The following is a 19,465-nucleotide window of genomic DNA, read 5'->3' as shown; positions in this document are numbered from 1 at the left end:
AATACAATCCCCAGTGTGCAACTGTTACCGAGTGGCTTCCCATTCTTAAGCCATGTTATTGCTGGTGGAGGAATTCCAGTAGCATCACATGTAAAGGTTACAGGGTTACTGATGGTTTCATTGATCCACTCTTGCTCAGGGCCTTCGATACTGGGTGGCACTGTGAATAAGAGCAGCAGTAGACACATGCACAAGATTACTAAAAAGATGATGGCTGATCCTGAAAGCCTGAGATGCTCTGGATAGGGACCCCCTCCCTTTCTTAAGCCCACCACTCTTTTTTGTTGTGGATTCATGTGAAGCAGCAGCAAGGGCAACTAAGGAGCAATCCCTGCAAGGTGAGAAGCCAAGACAAATATGCCTTTTTTGTCTTATCAGCAGATAAGACAAATAAATAAATAAATAAATAAATAATAAGATAAATAAATAATAATGATAATACTTAACTAAACCTAATAAAAGTCAGGCTGTTGGTTATGTCAGTGGAGGTTCACACAGCACATGCTTACCATGAACATTAAGATGGAAATTTTTGTCATCACGTCCTGCGATATTTATAGCTTTACATACATAGTGGCCTGTATCAGACACCTGAGAATATAAGAAGAAAAATGATATGCAAGTACCGCTTTTCCAAATAACAGCTTTTTCAGATTTAAAAAGGATTATTGCTAGGACGATGCTGTAATTATTCACAATCTCCTTTGTAATACAAGGCTCAGTGCAAAGTCCAACAAAAGTTGAACTGAATAGCCACTAAGGGATGGAGAGGGCTTCTTTTCCAATCCATGTTTTTATCCCTGAATGTGTAAGCAACCCATTTACAAGGATCAGCTGGTATGAACACAAATCATTAATATAACATTTCCCCGATATGTGATCAGCTGTCATGGCTGCCAAACAAACATTCAGTACAGGTGGGAAGGGGGAACAATAGCTGCACAGATTGAAATGAGCCCCAGGAGTGGTTGTATGAATCAGGTTTATCTTCAGTGACCTGCCAGTCAGAAAGTAACTTACAAGGGATGCGTTCAAAGGCTGATGATAACTTTGTATTGCTTAAAGGGTTTTCAGGCTGGATGGTCAAATTGTTGTTGTTTTCAATCATTTGCTATTTTTCCTCTCTGCTAAAATTTCAAGACTGTTTGATATGGCTTCAATACCTTCATTTTTTCTTTTTGACATATGCCGTCTTGAGGACCCTCCTAGTGTCAAAAAAAATAGGCTGCAAATTTAAATGTAAATAAAGAAACAGAGCATGTTTGTATACCTCCGCAGTCTTGATCTGAAGCATTTGTCCATCTGCTATGATCTCTGTGTTAGACGACACTGTGATCACGCGCCCATTTTTGTACCAGGTGATGACAGGAGGAGGAACAGCGTTGGATTCGCACTCTAACGTCACTGGCATTCCCACTCTCACGTTTACTACTGCAAGGGCTGTGCCGCTGTGGTCTTTAATGCTAGGAGGAACTTGGGGTGGGGGGAACATAAGAAAAAAATATTTCCTTGGCCTTTTCCCAGAAGGCAGAATTGCTACCTTCAATGAATTTTTCAGTATTAATACTGACAGTGGAAGCAAAAAGTTATCTCATTTTAAAGAAGTAGAAACATACCAAAAACAGTAAGGAAACTCCTTCTCCAGCTTTCCCCAGCACTGTTTCTGGCTATGCAAACGTATTCTCCACCATCAGACAGACGTGCCCTAGGAATCTGCAGTGTGCGACCACCTGAAATTATTCAAAGATGACAAAATGGTTCAAATGGGTTATTTTTAAAATGTTATTATCCCCCCTATCATAACAAATACAATAACGAACAACAAAACTGACACAGTACAACAAAAGAACAAGCACAATCCATTCTGTACTGTCTATGCTACACAATCAATACCAAATGCAGCCACATACAATGTGTAATACAGTTATTTAATCTGGTCTTTCTTTGTTCATTGCATTCTCTGCTCCTGCACTTTACCTTACTCAGGGATTAAGGGCTTCTTCACACAGAGCTTTTATCCTGCTATTGAGATTGCTCACCCACGGAAGTTTGCAGGTCCTTTTCATGATGTCGTCAACCTCCAGGGCACATCCAGAGGTATTTCCTTGTTATTCCATCTCAAAAGGATCCGGAAATAATGAACTATCTATTTAAATCGGATTGTTACACTATTAAAATAGCCACTAGATGGCGATGTTTCATTAATCTCTATGGAACATTGAAAATTATGGAACCTCCTCTCAGCAATCACGTGGTTGCCATCTGGGAGGCTGCAGTAAATGCGGAAAGGCTCCACAATGGGAGGGCTGCAGGTTTTTTCTTTAGTGTAAAGGCAGCCCAGGTCCCTCCAGAAGGAAGAGACTGCTGAAAGTGGTCTAGGAGCCTGTGAGGTTCATATACTGGACAAAAGGATTCCAGATCTTCACAGCATTGTGGGTTATTAGATAATGATAGCATTCAGAAAAATTTTCCAAGCAGGTTTCAGATGGAACTGCAACTTGGGCTAGAGAGAGGGGATAGTTTTTTAAAAGAATGATGAAGGTGGCATGATAGAGGCACCATTGCCCATGTGTTGTGCCCTCATCTTAGTATTGTCTAAGGTCACATGCTTTGCAAGATTTTGCAGTGCTTCACTCACCTGCAAAACTTGATTGGCCAGACACAATGAAAGGAACAAAAGAAAAAAGTCTTTTCACCATGGAAACAAAGCTTCTCTCATAACACATTCACTCTCTTAAAACTGTTGTTGATCTCCAGGCTTGGAAACATTGACCACATGTGGACAATTGTATCTTGGTTTAGTAAGCCAAGACAGGCATGGGGCCACACACACTGCCCTTTTGCTCCTTCCCTTTGTGTGAGGGAGAAAACAAACCAGGTTTCAATTAACTACAGTTACTAATTTGTCCAAATCAGGATACTATAGTTAATAGCTTTGGGACAAGACAGAATAATAAACCAACTTCAACAGTGGTTTAATAATCCCAGCTTATTCGAAAGCTAATCATAGTTTCCCTGTTTCAACAAAATGGGAAACTATAGTTAACTGAAGGTGTCTGTGTTTGTTTGCCAACTTGAGCAAAGGGAGGAGCCAACTGGCTGCAGGTGAAGGCTCAAGGCTTGTTGAATTCTTGTCTTATTAAACCAAGATATGAGAGTCTGAGCTTTCTCATTAAACAGCATGTAGTATTTTCCTTAGAGAACTACAACCAGAACGTGAGGCAGGCCTCTCTAAAGGGCCACGAGCACCTTCCTGACCCGTCTGAGTCCAATTTGCATGCTCTTGTTCTCTGGGCTATGTTGTCCCTCCTAGCTTTTTCCACTTGGTATAATAAACAAGGAACTGGTTAGAGAGTCAGCCTCTTTGTACCTTTTTATATCAACGGAGAGAAAGGAAAGAAACAAAGCGATCTCCCTATCTTTCCTGCACTTTCCTCTTCCCTTAAATCCCTTTATGACTTTGAAGCATGTCTTCAGTATAGCCCTTGTCACTCTCCTTTGTTTTTGTCTTACTGTCTCAATCCTTGGAATGAACAAGAACAACCACCTGAGCCATCTGTCTATTTTAAATATGGGAGGCTCAAATACAAGGGGCTCCAAAGAATACCGGGAACAGCCATCCTTCATATACCCAGGTTGAATGGCTATCTAGCTGCTTGCACTCCTAAAATACGCTACAGAAATTTAGAATGATTTTGGAGGACCTGTCTAGATTTTCTAGGGATGGACAAAAGTCCCTTACCTGGTCCCACAGCTGTTTTCGGTGTGTGGGGGGGAGGCGCTCCATTTCTCCCCCCAAAATTCTTGGCGGGTGGGGAGGCGCCCCGTCCCTCCCCGCCGAAATTCTGGCCAGGGGGGAGGCGACCCATCCCTCCCTGCCGAAATTCTGGCCGGGGGGGGGAGCGCCCCACCTCTCCGGCCGCGAAAGAAAAAAGTTATGTAAAAAAAAAATGTGATAGGCTACATAACAATTTACGTAGCCTATCATGGCTAGATTTTCAAAGTCAGCCGTGATAGGCTACGTAAATCGTTATGTAGCCTATCACGGCTGACTTTGGGAAGAAAAAAAAGCGCATACGCAAATGGCGGCACTCATGGGCACCGCCATTTGCGTTCCTTATTTGGGCACGGGTAGTCTACGTAAAGATTTATGTAGACTACGGCGAAAATAAGGGCAACGCAAATAGCGTTGCCCTTATTTTCGCCGTAGTCTACGTAAATCTTTACATAGACTACCCGTGCCCAAATAAGGAACGCAAATGGCGGCGCCCATGGGCGCCGCCATTTCCGTACACACTTTTTTTTTTTTCAAAGTCAGCCGTGATAGGCTACGTAATGATTTACGTAGCCTATCACGGCTGACTTTGAAAATCTAGCCGTGATAGGCTACGTAAATCATTACGTAGCCTATCACTTTTTTTTATTAACTTTACTTGCAAAAATGGCAGCGGCAGCAGCCGGTCGGAAGACTGGCTGCCGCCACCGCCGAACCGCTGCCAAACCGCTGCCGGGACCCGCCGCCGAGAGGGACATTAGCACAAGGTAAGTCCCATCCTGGGGGGGGGGCGGGGGGGGGCGGAGAATTTCCCCACCAATTTCGGGGGGCCAAATGCGTTGGCATTCGGCCTCCCGGAGATTCGTGGAGAAATTCTCCGACATCCCTAAGATTTTCAACAATACATGACAGAAAATGCCCTAAATAATTGTCACACACGCCACCGGTAGCATCTTTGTTGCCATGTTACTTGGACAGACTCTATACTAACTAATGATGTGGGTTTCCTGGGGAAAATTTCCTATTCAAAATTAATTTGCATTGGCTAATTTGCATCAGAAATGTTTCAGTTTGCATTGGAAAATTTTCTGGTACCCTAGAAACATATCTAGGATGTTAGTATGCTTATTTTACTTGTATTTAGTAAACAACAAAGCTAAAATAGTACCCCATGTTAATTATTTGTCCCAATACACAAGTATTTGGGATGAAATAGTTGAGGGAGAAAATTAAAGCACACGTAATATGATGTAAATGTTATATGATGTAGATATTCTTATTGAAATACTTGCAAAAATGTAAAGATAACAGCATCTACTTCTACACTGTTCAAATTTAAGGAAAAAACAAAGGTAGACACAGAAACAGTTTCCATGACCTATAGATGTTTTCAGGGCGGGTGGGAGGGAGGGACATAGGAAGCTGCCTTATATTAAATCAGACCATTGGCCCATCTAGCCCAGTATTGTCAACGCTGACTGGCGGTGGCTCTCCAGGGTTTCAGCCCTACCTGGAGATGCCAGAGAACCTGGGACCTTCTGCATGCAAAGTATGCGCTCTGCCACTGAGCTGTGGTATTTCAATGACATTAATGTATTCTCTCACAATACCTGCATGGATAATCACCTGAAAATGTTCATTACAACAGTGAAACTGGCAAGCTTGCTGATTGACTGATTTCTTACATTTCTGTACTGTCCAATAGCCAGACTTCTCTGAGCAGTTCCCAAAACAAGTTGCAGTTGCCATCCATTCACTGTTACTAATAAATTTATGAAATGGAAATTTTTCCAAGGAAAAATAGAGCCCCCATATCACTGAAACTAACAAAAGAACCATTTGCTCTTCTAGTTTTTGAAATAGATGACAAGAAAGGAATATTAGCTTACCCAACTAGCTGTTCCAAATAGTTATAAAAATTTCCCTTCCAGCTTGATCCAGTTCCTTGAAACCTTTTAGGAATCTGTGTTTTTCTTCAAATGATATCACTTTAGGAATATATTATGCCAAATGCATTATTGGTATGGCAGTGACTGATGAATAGAAATACATTTGGCCCTACCTACTTTCCTTGTCAGCCTTGATAAGATAATGGGAAAAGAAGAGGAATGCCCCTGTGGAACAAAAAAATCCACAACAACAAGAGTTTGCTCACCAGGTATGATAAGAGCATTTGTGTTCAAGCTGAGAGGTTTTCCATTCTTGAGCCAACTGAGATCAGGAGGTGGAAAGCCGGTGACCTCGCAGGCCAAGGAGATGAAGTTATTCACCACAACAGTCAGATTCTCAGGATTAATGCCAACAATACTTGGAGGAACTGTCAAAAGATATACAAGTCCAAATCTTGCAGTCTTGCCCACAGAACCATACGTGGCTTCATCAAGCAACTGGAAATTATTTACAGAATCCTAATCCTACAATAATGCTGGAAGTCAGAAACCTGGTATGACACATCCTATGTGTTGTCTGGCTGCCGCTTCCCATGCTCCGAGGTCCCACGGCTAGACAGCCGAAATTGGCTGTCTAGCCACAAAAGCAGAGCAGGGTGAGCAAGGAGGAGATCTGCTCCTCACCTCTCCTCCCACCCTGCACTGGATAAGCGGTCACCCCTGGGGTCAGAGACGACTGTCGATCTTGATAAGATTGCTCCCTGAATTTTTAAAAGAACTATTTCTATTTTCTATACAGTCTCAAGTCCAAACAGCACTCCTATTGGCACAGCAAACATTTACTGAAATCTGTTTACTACTGTGGGCAGTATCCAATGGTAGTCCTATGTAAACTAGGCCCATTCACTTCAATGGGTCTACTCTGTGTAGGAGTACCATTGGATACTGCCCGAGGTTCCCATTGATTCCAATCATGCATGGTCCAGCCTCTTTCACATAAAAAAGAACTCTGGAGGTTATCTCATGGAACATCATTCGTCTTGTTTCATATATGAATTAGAACAACATTCTATAGCAAGGGGTGCTATTTATTTAAGTTTGGCTTATACTTATAGACATTCAGTGAGTGTCAGTTTCAGTCAGACCACCTAAAGAAGTCCCTGTGGATCAGATAGTGGCACATGATAAAGTCTGTATGTGGCAATACTTCTGACCATCTCAACAGCAGAATAAGACATTAAATCAAGGATAGCAGTATTCCAACGGTACTGTTAAAGGAGTGTTCCTGTTTTATTTATTGATCAAATAGCTAATCAATAATCTAAATTCACTTGATTCGTTGGCTCTTTTTAACCAGGCGACAGCCTTAGTTTCCATTCAGTCTGCCATCCAGGCACTGACCAGATCTAGACCTAATTAGCTCCAGTGAGGTTGTTGCGTTACCAGACTATGCCCTAATCTACCCAATTTACTTCACAGGGAGTTTAAGAGGATGAAATAAGAATTCTTAGGATGCAATCGTATGTATGTTTAGATGAACAAAAGTCCTACAAAAAGTTGTTGGGTTTTCTTCTGTCTAAACATGTGTAGGATTACACCCTCAGGCAACTGAAAGAGCTATAGAGATAAAAGTTAATAAAGAAGTGACCAAGAAGACTGGGGGCAGGGGGGGCAGTTTGTCTGGAGGATGCATCAGTCTGGAGGATACATCAGAGAAATTAGACTGAATAGCTGCCCGAAAGGTTGGGGTCAGGTAGAAAGAGGCCTGTTTAAGTTAAGATGGTGATATTTTTGCTCTTTGATGAGTTCTTGTTTTGAATCTAAACTTTAAAACCTTGCTGAAACAAGACTTTTAATTGATGATTCATGTACATTTAAGTCTATTTAACAGATTCTTCTCTGCTTCTGTTTGTGTGTGTGTGTGTGTGTGGGGGGTGTTTACAAACACCCAATAAGAGGCAGGAGCAGATATTTTTGCATGGAATATCCCTTATGTGAATGAAACCAGTCATCATCCTAGAAAATAGGAAACTTACCATGGACATTAAGATTAAAGTATTTTTTGGCACTTCCAGCCGCATTCTCCACAACACAGACATACCTGCCTGTATCTATTATTTGGGAACTGAGGATCTAAAGAGAGAAGATAAAGATAGCAGAATAAGACTTTTAAGCTAAATAAATACAGTGTTGCCATATATATACATACATACACACACACGTGTGTGTGTGTATGTGCACCCCAACTAAATGTTCAATATAGGTATCTAGCTATTATTCGCCTCATGATTTCACCTCAGTCAGATTTGTGAGGAAGCAACACTGCCATTCTGCATAGTAACATTCTCCTCATCCCATGAACGAATGCTTCAGATGGCTGGCTTAGGGTAACTATAGCGCAAAAATGGGGATCCAATTAGTGCTACTTGAAAAGGATGAGGCACTCTGTAATACAAGGCTTTGCACGCCCTTCCCCTATTTGGGTTGCACTTTGATGATCCCAGAATTCTCCCAGTCTCTTGTGATGAGCTACTGAGCTGACATCTGGCTTGTGGGAATCTGATGCCTGAATGAGCGCATCTGAGCCCCTAAAAACCACTCTCTGTGGAGATATATTCAGTTATTATTCTTTTGTAGTTTATTTGTTGTTGTTGTTCAGTCGTTCAGTCGTGTCCGACTCTTCGTGACCCCATGGACCATAGCACACCAGGCCTTCCTGTCCTGCGCTCTCTCCCGGAGTGTGCTCAAGTTCATATTCATTGCATTGGTGATGCTATCTAGCCATCTCATCCTCTGTCGTCCCCTTCTCCTTTTGCCTTCAGTCTTTCCCAGCATCAGGGTCTTTTCCAGAGAGTTTTCTCTTCGCATTAGGTGGCCAAAATATTTCAGCTTCAGCTTCAGTATCTGTCCTTCCAATGAGCAGTCAGGGTTGATTTCCTTTAGGATTGACTGATTTGACCTCCTTGCAGTCCAGGGGACTCGTAAGAGTCTTCTCCAGCACCACAGTTTGAACGCATCAATTCTTGGGCGCTCAGCCTTCCTTATAATCCAGCTCTCACAGCCATACATTACTACTGGGAAAACCATAGCTTTGATTAGACGGACCTTTGTTGGCAAGGTGATGTCTCTGCTTCTTACTATGCTGTCTAGGTTTGCCATAGCTTTCCTCCCAAGGAGCAAGCGTCTTTTAATTTCATGGCTACAGTCACCGTCTGCGGTGATCTTGGAGCCCAAGAAAGTAAAATCTGCCACTGCTTCCATTTCTTCCCCTTCTATATGCCAGGAAGTGATGGGGCCAGATGCCATGATCTTCGTTTTTTTAATGCTGAGTTTCAAACCAGCTTTTGCACTCTCCTATTTCACCCTCAACAAGAGGCTCTTTAGATCCTCTTCGCTTTCTGCCATTAGGGTGGTATCGTCTGCATATCGGAGGTTGTTGATAATTCTCCCGGCAATCTTAATTCTGACCTGTGATTCATCCAACCTGGCGTTTCTCATGATGTCCTCTGTATATAAGTTAAATAAGCAGGGTGACAATATGCAGCCTTGTCGTACTCCTTTCCCAATTTTGAACCAATCGGTTGTTCCATGTCTGGTTCTTACTGTTGCTTCTTGACCTTGACAGGTTTCTCAGGAGACAGGTAAGGTGGTCTGGTACTCCCATCACTTTAAGAATTTGCTACAGTTTGTTGTGATCCACACAATCAAAGGCTTTAGCGTAGTCAATGAAGCAGAAATAGACATTTTTCTGGAATTCTCTTGCTTTCTCCATGATCCAGCGAATGTTGGCGATTTGATCTCTAGTTCCTCTGCCTCTTCGAAACCCAGCTTGTACTTGCAGTAGTTCTCGGTTCGCATACTGCTGAAGCCTAGCTTGTAGGATTTTGAGCATCACCTTGCTGGCATATGAAATGAGCGCAATGGTGCGGTAGTTTGAACACTCTTTGGCGTTGCCCTTCTTTGGAATTGGAATGTAAACTGACCTTTTCCAGTCTTGCGGCCATTGTTGAGTGTTCCAAATTTGTTGGCATATTGAATGCAGCACTTTAACAGCATCATCTTTTAGGATTTTAAATAGCTCAGCTGGAATACTGTCATCTCTGCTAGCTTTGTTGTTACTAATGCTTCCTAAGGCCCACTTGACTTCACTCTCTAGGATGTCCGGCTCAAGTTCAGTGGCCGCACTATCATGGCTATCAGGGACATTCAGATCTTTCCTGTATAGTTCTTCTGTGTATTCTTGCCACCTCTTCTTAATCTCATCTGCTTCTGTTAGGTCCCTGCCTTCTTTGTCCTTTATCATGCCCGTCTTTGCACAAAACGTTCCCTTGAGATCTCCAATTTTCTTGAAGAGATCTCTAGTCTTTCCCATTCTGTTGTTTTCCTCGATTTCTTTGCATTGTTCATTTAAGAAGGCCTTCTTGTCTCTCCTTGCTATTCTCTGGAACTCTGCATTCAGTTGGATATATCTTCCCCTTTCTCCCTTGCTTTTCACTTCCCTTCTTTCTTCAGCTACTTGTAAAGCCTCATCAGACAGCCACTTGGCTTTCTTGCATTTCTTTTTCTTTGGGATGGATTTCGTTGCTGCCTCCTGAACAATGTTACGGACCTCCGTCCATAGTTCCTCAGGCACTCTGTCTATCAGGTCTAATCCTTGAAATCTATTCCTCACCTCCACTGTATATTCATAAGGGATATGATTTAGGTCATACCTGAATGGTTTAGTGGTTTTCCCTACGTTCTTCAATTTAAGCCAAAATTTTGCAACAAGAAGCTCATGATCTGAGCCACAGTCAGCTCCAGGTCTTGTTTTTACTGACTGTATAGAGCTTCTCCATCTTTGACTGCAAAGGACATAATCAATCTGATTTCGATATTGACCATCTGGTGATGTCCATGTGTAGAGTCGCCTCTTGTGCTGTCGGAAAAGAGTGTTTGCTATGATCAGCGTGTTCTCTTGGCAAAACTCTATTAGCTTTTGTCCTGCTTCATTTTGTGCACCAAGGCCATGCCTGCCTGTTATCCCAGTGATTTCTTGACTTCGTACTTTAGCATTCCAATCTCCTATGATGAAGAGGACATCTTTTTTTGTTGTGAATTCTAGAAGGTGTTGTAGGTCTTCATAGAACCGATCAACCTCAGCTTCTTCGGCATCAGTGGTTGGGGCATAGACTTGAATTACTGTGATGTTGAATGGTTTGCCTTGGATTCGTACTGAGATCATTCTATCGTTTTTAAGATTGTACCCCAGTACTGCTTTTCCCACCCTTTTGTTGACTATGAGTGCTACTCCATTTCTTCTAAGGGATTCTTGCCCACAGTAGTAGATATGATGGTGTAGTTTTATTGAAATAAGAAAAAACTATATGGTAAACCAATCATGTAAAATATTAGGGTTACAACATTAATTTAAACCGATTAAACTTTTGAGATTATATGATATTGAAATACAGGGTCTGTACTCTCTGGCTAACAGAATTTGTACTCCAATGGCCCATGGGATTCTGCCCAGTTATGGTATCTCACCTTCTTATTTGACATCTCTTAGGAATATAGAAGCTCGTAGAGCATTTATACTCGCAAGACTTAATGTTCTACTAACGGTAGTGCTCCAGGGCAGTTTTCTGAAAATTCCATCTCAAAACAGATTGTGTCCATGCAAAGCAGGAGTCCCTGAAACTTTGACACATGTACTTTTATACTGTAATTTTTACTCTGATTTGATACGCTGCATAACTTATCCTCTTCTGACCAACTTCCCAGGCCATCCAGATGAAAGATCGGTAGTCAACTGTCTCTTGGATAAAATCCCACATTTCACTGAGCAGGTGGCTAAGTTCTTTCTAATCGCCATGAGAACAGGAACCTCGTTGTTTGACTGTATCAGTTAAATGGAAGACATTGTAGCCTGTGTCCTGATATTTGTATATATCAATATATATTGTCTGTGCATTTTAACTTGAACAGGTCTAAACGACGGTAATAAAGAGTATTTGATTTGATTAAAGTTTGTGGATTGATAAAAATCAGTGCCCGATCGACTCGACGCTGCCACCTCTGGTGCACGTTTGAACTGAGCTCAGCCATGCCCACTGGTCCCCTTCAGCGCCTCCCCTTGACCGGCCCCAGCAGGCAGGAGCTGCAGCTGCGGCTGCCGCCACTTCTTCCTCTTTCCAGGCAAAGCAGATACTCAAGTGTGCAAGGTGCTGCTAGCACATTCCTTCCAGCCTGGCAAATTGGAGGGGCATGTACCATGCACTGGACAAAAGCACTTTGCTAACTGAACACCAAATGAGGAATCAAATAAATAAATACACCTTGAGGAAGATGAATCAGGACTAAGGAAGACACTTGTGCTTGACCTAGGACAGGGACAGCTATGTTCTGTGTTCTCAGAGACCATTCTATTCTCCAGACAGTGGCCTGGGGACCTGAATGTATTTTGCCACACAAACCAACTCATTCATTGATGGTCAAGCTCTATGATAAAATCAGCACCACCTTGCAGCAAGAGCTTCAGCATTATATCTGAGTGAGCACTATTTTTAGGGGAAAGCGGGTTATACATGTAGGATGCAATCCTTTGCATGTTTAGACAGAAGAAAAGTGCTACAATTCCCTGCATTCCCCAGCCAACATAGGATTGTGCCATAAATAAATAAATAAATGCTTTTGATTTTACAAATGAAATTGTTAGGAAACATTTTACCACCACTCCCAGCAAAAAACAAAACAAAAATGAAAAGAGCTGCTAGGGAACTGATAAAATTGCTTCAGGAGCTGGATCTGGTCTGCTGGCCACCAGAGGGCTATCCCTGTTTTTGATTAAGTGTCTTCACAGTGTTACCTGAAGAGTTCTTCCCCTGGCTAATAATTTGTGTTGGGAATCTTCTACTAACAGCTGCCCATCTTTCTGCCAGGTTATGGTTGGAATTGGGTTGCCACTTGCCATACATTCCATCACTGCCATCTTGCTCATCAGCACAGTCACCTCTTCAGGGATGTCCCTACTGGCTCCATGAATGGATGGTGGCACTAGAGAGAATGCAAATGTTAGGGGGAAGAGTTTTGTAACCACAGGCATCCTTATGAAATATCTGAGAGGGACAAAAATGAAGATGAACATCAAATGGCCTTCTGCAAACCTTCAAGCTACAACATGTTTCTCCTGCACGCAGAGAGTTTCCCGAAGTGGGATAGCTGACTTCTAAAGTGACGAAAGAAAGGCAATGGTCAGAGAAGAAGGACTGGGCAAAAAGGAAAAAAAACACGTTGGGAATCTCTAGTTTGTGCAACAAAAGGTTTAGAGAAAACCCACTTCACATACTTGTTCAAAATATCATTCACAACAGAACAGTCAGATATAGATAGTTGCTCTCCATCTGAGAAATGCAATGTTTAGAGACAAAAAAATAGAGGAGGTTTTTTAAGGATGTTCCACTGGTCAGGAAATTCAGCATGACATTTTTTTGCATCATTGAGTGACATGAAAGCATGTCATGGAAGAATTCGAGAATGATTTCATGGGTCACTGGGGGAGATCTACATGAAAACGGAATGAGAACTGCGTTTGGGAATATCTGGATTTTCATGAAATCAGCTTTGGTCCGATAGGGACACATGAAGGAAGAAACGTGGACTATACTATACCTAAAAACCTTGCTTTTGATAGATCACACAGTGCTTGAAATCCCATACTTCCAGGTTGGGTGGGCTAAGTAGAACTGAATGTTATCAACCTGGTAGGTGCTGCTTAGCGAATGAGAGAGGCTTGTTCCCTGCCCCTGTAGCTCCCCTGCTCAGGGAAGTTTGGAAGTGCTGGATTATGCCCCCTTAGTTTAACCCCACATCTCTCCCCTCTCATCCACCATTTGGAATTGTAAAAGATTAAGGGATGAATGGGAAAAACAACCTGTGAACTATAAAAGGGTTAAATCCTTGCTACTGTGCTCTGAAATAAGGCTACATAGAATGGTGAAAGCAACTACTGCTCAATTCTGAAGGCCAGAAACAGCGCAATTGCACTTTGATGAATGAGAAATACAGGCTAGATACTCTGAATGGTGAAAGCTACTACTGTGCAATTATGGGTAATACAGGCAACATATTCTGAATGGGAAAGCAGCCCTACTGCAAATGGGGAAAAAGAGGGAATGGGAGGGAAAGGGGGATGGCCCCACCACTTGAGCAGGTCACTGCCAGGTTACAGGCAGGTGACATAATTAGGCATGCCCAAGATTTAATGCAGGGGGATGTGGCATACTGCAGTGGAAGCGCTCTGGAGCTGCTTTTAGGAAAAACAACACACTAAGGGTGCAAAGCCAAGGGGATAGCTGGCCGCCTCCGAACTTGGAGGCAACTGACTATCCAATGCAGGGTGGGCGGAGCACAGAGGAGATCTTCTCCTCCGTGCTCCGGCCGCCCTGCATTAGCAGCTAGACAGCCGATATTGACTGTCTAACCAGGGTGCCTCAGAGCAGGAGGGGAGGCTGGATGGCACATAGGAAGTGTCATAGCGATGCTTCTGCCATCCCCCCCACACCCAGGAATGTCCCCTTTTTCCTGCTCCATGCTGCTCTTATGAGCCCAGAGCTGGGGACGGACCATGCCTCTTATGAGGTGGCGGGAACAGGGAGGCGGTCTTCTGGGAACTGACCTCAGGGCACTGACTCCAAGGTTGGTTCCCGAAAACTGAATAATCCTATGGCCACTGTCTAGCAGCCATAGGATTGTGCCCTAAAAGGACTTCTGGAAAATGTGCCTTTTCCAGAGGGAAGCAGTGAGATGGCTATGGATTGGCAACAGCATCATCTGTCCCTAACAACCCTGATGTGCTCTTCCTCCACATTAAATGAGCCATGTAGATTGGCTCCTGGTCATAAGACAAAATCTCCTACATCTAAATATCTCTGAAAAATATAACACAGCTGTCCCTCTGTTTTCCACGATCTGACCCCAGGGAAGCGGTTGAACCCCCCCCCCCCACGAAATGGTGAATAAGTGTCTGGCGGCAGTTTTGGTTGGAAGAGGGCAAGCAAGCTTAACCTGAACCCAGATAAATTGAAAGTGGTGTGGGTCAGGAAATCCGCTGACCTGGACGGAGGTGTGCAATTGATTTTTAATGGGGTTGCATTTCCCTTGAAGAGTCAGGGACACATTCTGAGACTCTGAGTTATCTGAACTCTGCGCTGTCTAGGCAGCTGCAGGTGGCTAGGAGTGCTTTTTACCAGCTTAGACTGGCTAGGCAGGTGTGGCCCTGTATAGATAAGGCAGGTTTAGTAGGGATGTCAGAGAATTCCGCCACGGACTGAAATGGGATTGAATTCCCTTCAGTCCATGCCACAGAATCCTCTGCGGAACGGCACCACAAAGTCCTGCGGAGCCAGCAGTCTTGCGTCTTTTCTGTTGTTGTTCACAAGGAGTCACGGAATTTTCGTAAATAAAAACGCAGTATAGTAATATTATGATAATAAATACGTAAGGTTTTTTTAAAAAAATGAATTGTACTTACCACCTTGTTTGTGGGTGTTCTTTTTAAATTGAAATCCTCCTTCTCCATTGGGGAGTTTACTTTCAGCCAAAACGGTAGTATACAACTGTGTCATTCCATTAGCACAAATGATGTTGTGCTAGCAGAAACTAGGTTCCAAACTGTGTACAAGAGAATCCCACTAAAGTTATGTTTGTGAAAATGTCGTTGTGCAACTGGTTGAGCATTATGCTTGTGAAATCTGTCATATAACTGGTTGAGCATTATGCTCATGCAACAGGTTGCACATTATACTTGTCTAATGGCTTGTGCACCTGGTTGTGCAAGCATGATGCGCAACTGCTTGCACAACAGAACGATTTGGCAGAATTCCGCTAGTGCTATTTTAGTTTGCAGAATGACACCATTGGATACTGCCCATAGATAGATAGGAAAAATGGGTGACACATCCCTGCTGCTGTGCCATGATTCTAGTTTGCAGAATTGGATACTGCCCATAGATAGATAGGAAAAATGGGTGACACATCCCTGCTGCTGTGCCATGATTCTATTCTGGAGTTTTATGTCTGGGTCTGGGTGCACATCAATGAAATCATAATGTGTGCAAGCTGAAACCTTTAGTGCATCCATCGCAAACACCATATACTTACTGTATATTGCTGCAAGCTAATAGCCATGTATCCTTTGTACATGTGAACGTAGCCTCAGGGGAAGTTGCTAAAGACTCTGTGGAGAAAATATATGGGCCAATACTGACATTAAAGTCATGGCTTTGAGATGTTAAAATGTAGTCTTCGGATTTGAGCCAGTTCAGTGCCTAAGCAGATAGAAAGTGAAGTGGAATCTTGACTTGATTTGTTGAATCCATTCAGTATGTTTAAGCCTACCTTTCATAATCAGAACACTGATAAGGACTTCATAGGTAATTGTATATTGAAGTTGTAATTTTAACCCTCCAACTTGTATTTGTTCTGGATTTTTTTTAAAAAAAACCTGTTGCCTGATTAAGCGTGGGCACCTTTTAAATGGATTATCTAATCCATTAATCAATACAACGTCGCAGCCCTGACTTTTAAAATTTAAAAACAATTCTGAACGATTATCTCATTCTCTTAACATTTATAGCAAGTTACCTTCACACATACATAGGATTTCTAAAATCAAACAATATAAGGTGAACTCACAAAGCACGCGGACGTCATATTGGATGGAATCCTCCCCAGCCTCGTTTACAGCCACACATGTGTATCTCCCAGCATCTTCACTCTGAGCACGTGGAATCTGCAATACCCGACCACCTGGAAGGAAAGCAAAATGGAACTTCTCATCATTCTAAACACAGTTCCCACCCTTGAGATCAGTGGAGGATGGTGGCTCCGATTTCAGTGGGGCTGTGAATCCATTCTGGGTTTTAGTCAGAACCAGCCAGAACTCTAACAGAGCTATCCAAGGTCCTGAACCTATTTGGGTGTGTGTGTTCAGCACTTTGAATAGCTCCTTTAGAATTCTGGCTTGTTATGACTAAAACCCAGAATGGAATGTCAGCCCCACCAAAATTGGAACCACCAGCCTCCACTGCCTGACATCCAAATTAATGAATACATCTAGGGTATCTAATACATTTAATAAATGAAATGAATAAAATATATCTATGCATTTTTTTTCTCCATGGCCTGTTCTAAGATGATTATATGCATCTGATTACATGGGTAGACGTGAGGCCTCACTAAGGCTCAACATCCAACATGTCTCCTTCTGGACTTAAAATTTTATTTCTATTTTCAGCCCCAGCTCATTCTAGGGCTTTAGGGTAGATAACACTGCTTAAACACCAAAGGAAAATCTGGCAATAGTACATAATACAATACACATTCAAATATTAAAAGAATGTGTATTATCATACATAAAAATTACATTAGGGCTGCTCATGAAGTGTTACAGTAGCTCCCTGAAAATTCTCACACTCAAATTCTGCCATGTGGCTAGGGCCAGGAAGCTTTGTGGCTGTAAAGCAGCCACTGAACACATGTGTCTATATGACACCATTATATGGACTCAAGAGTATAGGTAGTATAGGCCAGAGGGTATTTTTTTGGTAACCATTAGAATTGGAAACTCCTATCAAACTCAAAGGTAATGAGAGTCTAAAATGGGAATGTTCTTTCTGTTCATCCAGGCTTTGGGCTGAGTCCCATCACCAGCCCTGCATCATGTAGACTGTTATATATCTGTGTTACTGTTCTCACCTGTTTCATTGTTTTGGGTTAATGTTGTACGATTTGACTGTGTTTTATTGGTTGTGCCCTGCTGTGGGATTATTTTATAATGAAAAGCAGGTAATACATTTCATAAATAAATAAATAAATAAATAAATAAATAAAATAACTAAAAGTAAGGGAGGAACTGGGCTCCAAATGGTTAAAGTATTTTAATTTTAAACCATCAGCTTGAATTCTGCCTTGAGAGAAACCAGTGGAACCAAAGACCCTAGGGGATTCCTAAGTATCCAACCCCTTAGGAAGTAGGTTGTCATATCTTGCACATCCCTGAAATAAAGGCCCTACGAACAGGTTTTCCTAGATGTGGCTACTCTTGGTCTCATGGTTGCCAATATTTGTATGAAAGGAATAGTGTATGTATTGGAAGTATAGGAGCACCTAGTTCCATGCAACCGCTGTGACTGCCACATTCTGACAGCCCTTTCTAGAGCTGCCACAATAGTGGGAGTATGAAGGTTTGAGGCCTACAGAGGCAAAGGGAAAAAAGATCAGGCTTAGAGGCCTGGATTTTTGTTGTTGTTGGGAGGGGGTATCCCTGAGAGGAGTAGTTTCATTTCCTTGGTTAGGTTTCAGTTTCATTTCCCCAGTTAAGTTTCATTTCTGCAGCTTTGAAAGAGAACTTTTGGTTTTGAGGGAGGAGAGTATAAAAAGAGAGTGAGAGAGCTAGTAAGAGCAGAAAGAGAGGAAGACCAGAGCCTGAAGAGAGAGCAGGAAGAAATAGCTTGGAGAAGCCTAAGTGTGGCTAGGGCAAAGGAACTTGCATTTTGCAACTTTTATTTTCTCTTAATGCCTTTTGTATCACTCAGCTCTTTTGTGTAAATACCTTTAGTTATAATTTACTTGCTTTAATTTACCAATAAACTGTTGTGATTAAACCCTGTGTCTACAGTGTCAATGACTCCACGTCTACAACCTAAACCCTACGTTACTGAGAAGGGGAAGTTTAAAAGAAAGAAGGTGGGACTCTTAGGGCACAATCCTATGCATGTCTAGACAGAAAAAAATCCTACAATTCCCAGCATGCCCCAGCCAGGATGGCTGCCCGGAGGGATGCTGGGAGTTGTAGGACTTTTTTCTGTCTAAATGTGCATAGCATTGTGCCTTTGAGGAGGCAAGAGATCCATAAGGAGTTGCTCAGGGGGTCCAGGTAACAAAAGTCATATATAAATTGGCCCACATTCAAACTCCTCCACCATAAACTGTTATGTGCATGAGCCCAAGGACATTTGTGCATATGCAAATCAGCGGCACCTGTTCATGCATGTACCAGCTCTAAAAGAAACACATTCCACGCTGCTTGTGCCAGGAGTTTCCGAGAATGCCAATTAGTGGTATCCATCACTCAGCAGTCATTTCAGGGAAAACTGAGAAAATTTTTGTCTTCATTCTTGAAATGAAAGTAAACATGCACAGCAACAGCCATGGAGCAGAGTTTCTTTGTTTGTAGCGGGCATGCTCGGCATACTTGTAGTGGGCATGCTCAGCGTACTTGCAGTGGGCATGCTTGGCATGCCATAGCATACAAAGTTCCACCCACAGGAATTCAAACAACAGCAACCTGCCCATAAAATTACCTTGAAGAAAGAGAGAAATGCTTTTATTACTGGTTGTCTGAATAAATAAATGCTAATCTGTTTAATACAGACCTGGCAGTATCAATACTTTATCACTGGAACTCAGGGAATAACCATCCTTATACCATGTGAGAACTGGTGGCGGCACAGCATTAGTCTCACAGTATAAAGAGAGAGGATTGTTCATGATCACACTTTTGACTTCTCCTCCTTGTCCTGTACCCAGCACATTGCCATCTTCCCAGCCTCCAAATGGTTTTCGGAAACTAGGAGGAACTGTGACAGTGACACCGGTGAAAGACCAACCGAAAAAATGGGGCATTTTAATTCTGAACTTTAAAAAAAGAAAGAAAAATTACTCCAATCATAGCATTCTGTCTTAATGATAAAATAACAAGATTTGGGGAAACAATCTAGAGAAGAAATTGCACATGCAGGAATTACTCTGTGCAATGCTT

The 19,465-nt window shown here is 42.4% G+C and overlaps 1 protein-coding gene across 1 annotated transcript in view; it reads right to left on the bottom strand.

Annotated features, from left to right (window-relative positions):
• HMCN1 (hemicentin 1) overlaps positions 1-19,465 on the bottom strand; it is a 349,376-nt gene that overhangs the window by 76,345 nt on the left and 253,566 nt on the right. Inside the window, exons 54-62 of the mRNA XM_084848192.1 lie at positions 19,080-19,283; positions 16,339-16,452; positions 12,512-12,699; positions 7,701-7,797; positions 5,931-6,092; positions 1,617-1,730; positions 1,271-1,473; positions 510-591; positions 29-160 (exon numbers count right to left, since the gene is read on the bottom strand). Coding sequence (XP_084704318.1) covers positions 29-160; positions 510-591; positions 1,271-1,473; positions 1,617-1,730; positions 5,931-6,092; positions 7,701-7,797; positions 12,512-12,699; positions 16,339-16,452; positions 19,080-19,283 — 1,296 coding nt within the window. The remainder of the gene's footprint in view (positions 1-28; positions 161-509; positions 592-1,270; positions 1,474-1,616; positions 1,731-5,930; positions 6,093-7,700; positions 7,798-12,511; positions 12,700-16,338; positions 16,453-19,079; positions 19,284-19,465) is intronic.

The sequence above is a fragment of the Heloderma suspectum genome, chromosome 4, assembly GCF_057233095.1.
Source record: "Heloderma suspectum isolate Gila_16-S chromosome 4, 16-S_ref, whole genome shotgun sequence".
NCBI lineage: Eukaryota > Metazoa > Chordata > Lepidosauria > Squamata > Helodermatidae > Heloderma > Heloderma suspectum.
The sequence above is the reverse complement of the archived record's forward strand: the minus strand, read 5'-3'. Positions and strand labels throughout refer to the sequence as shown.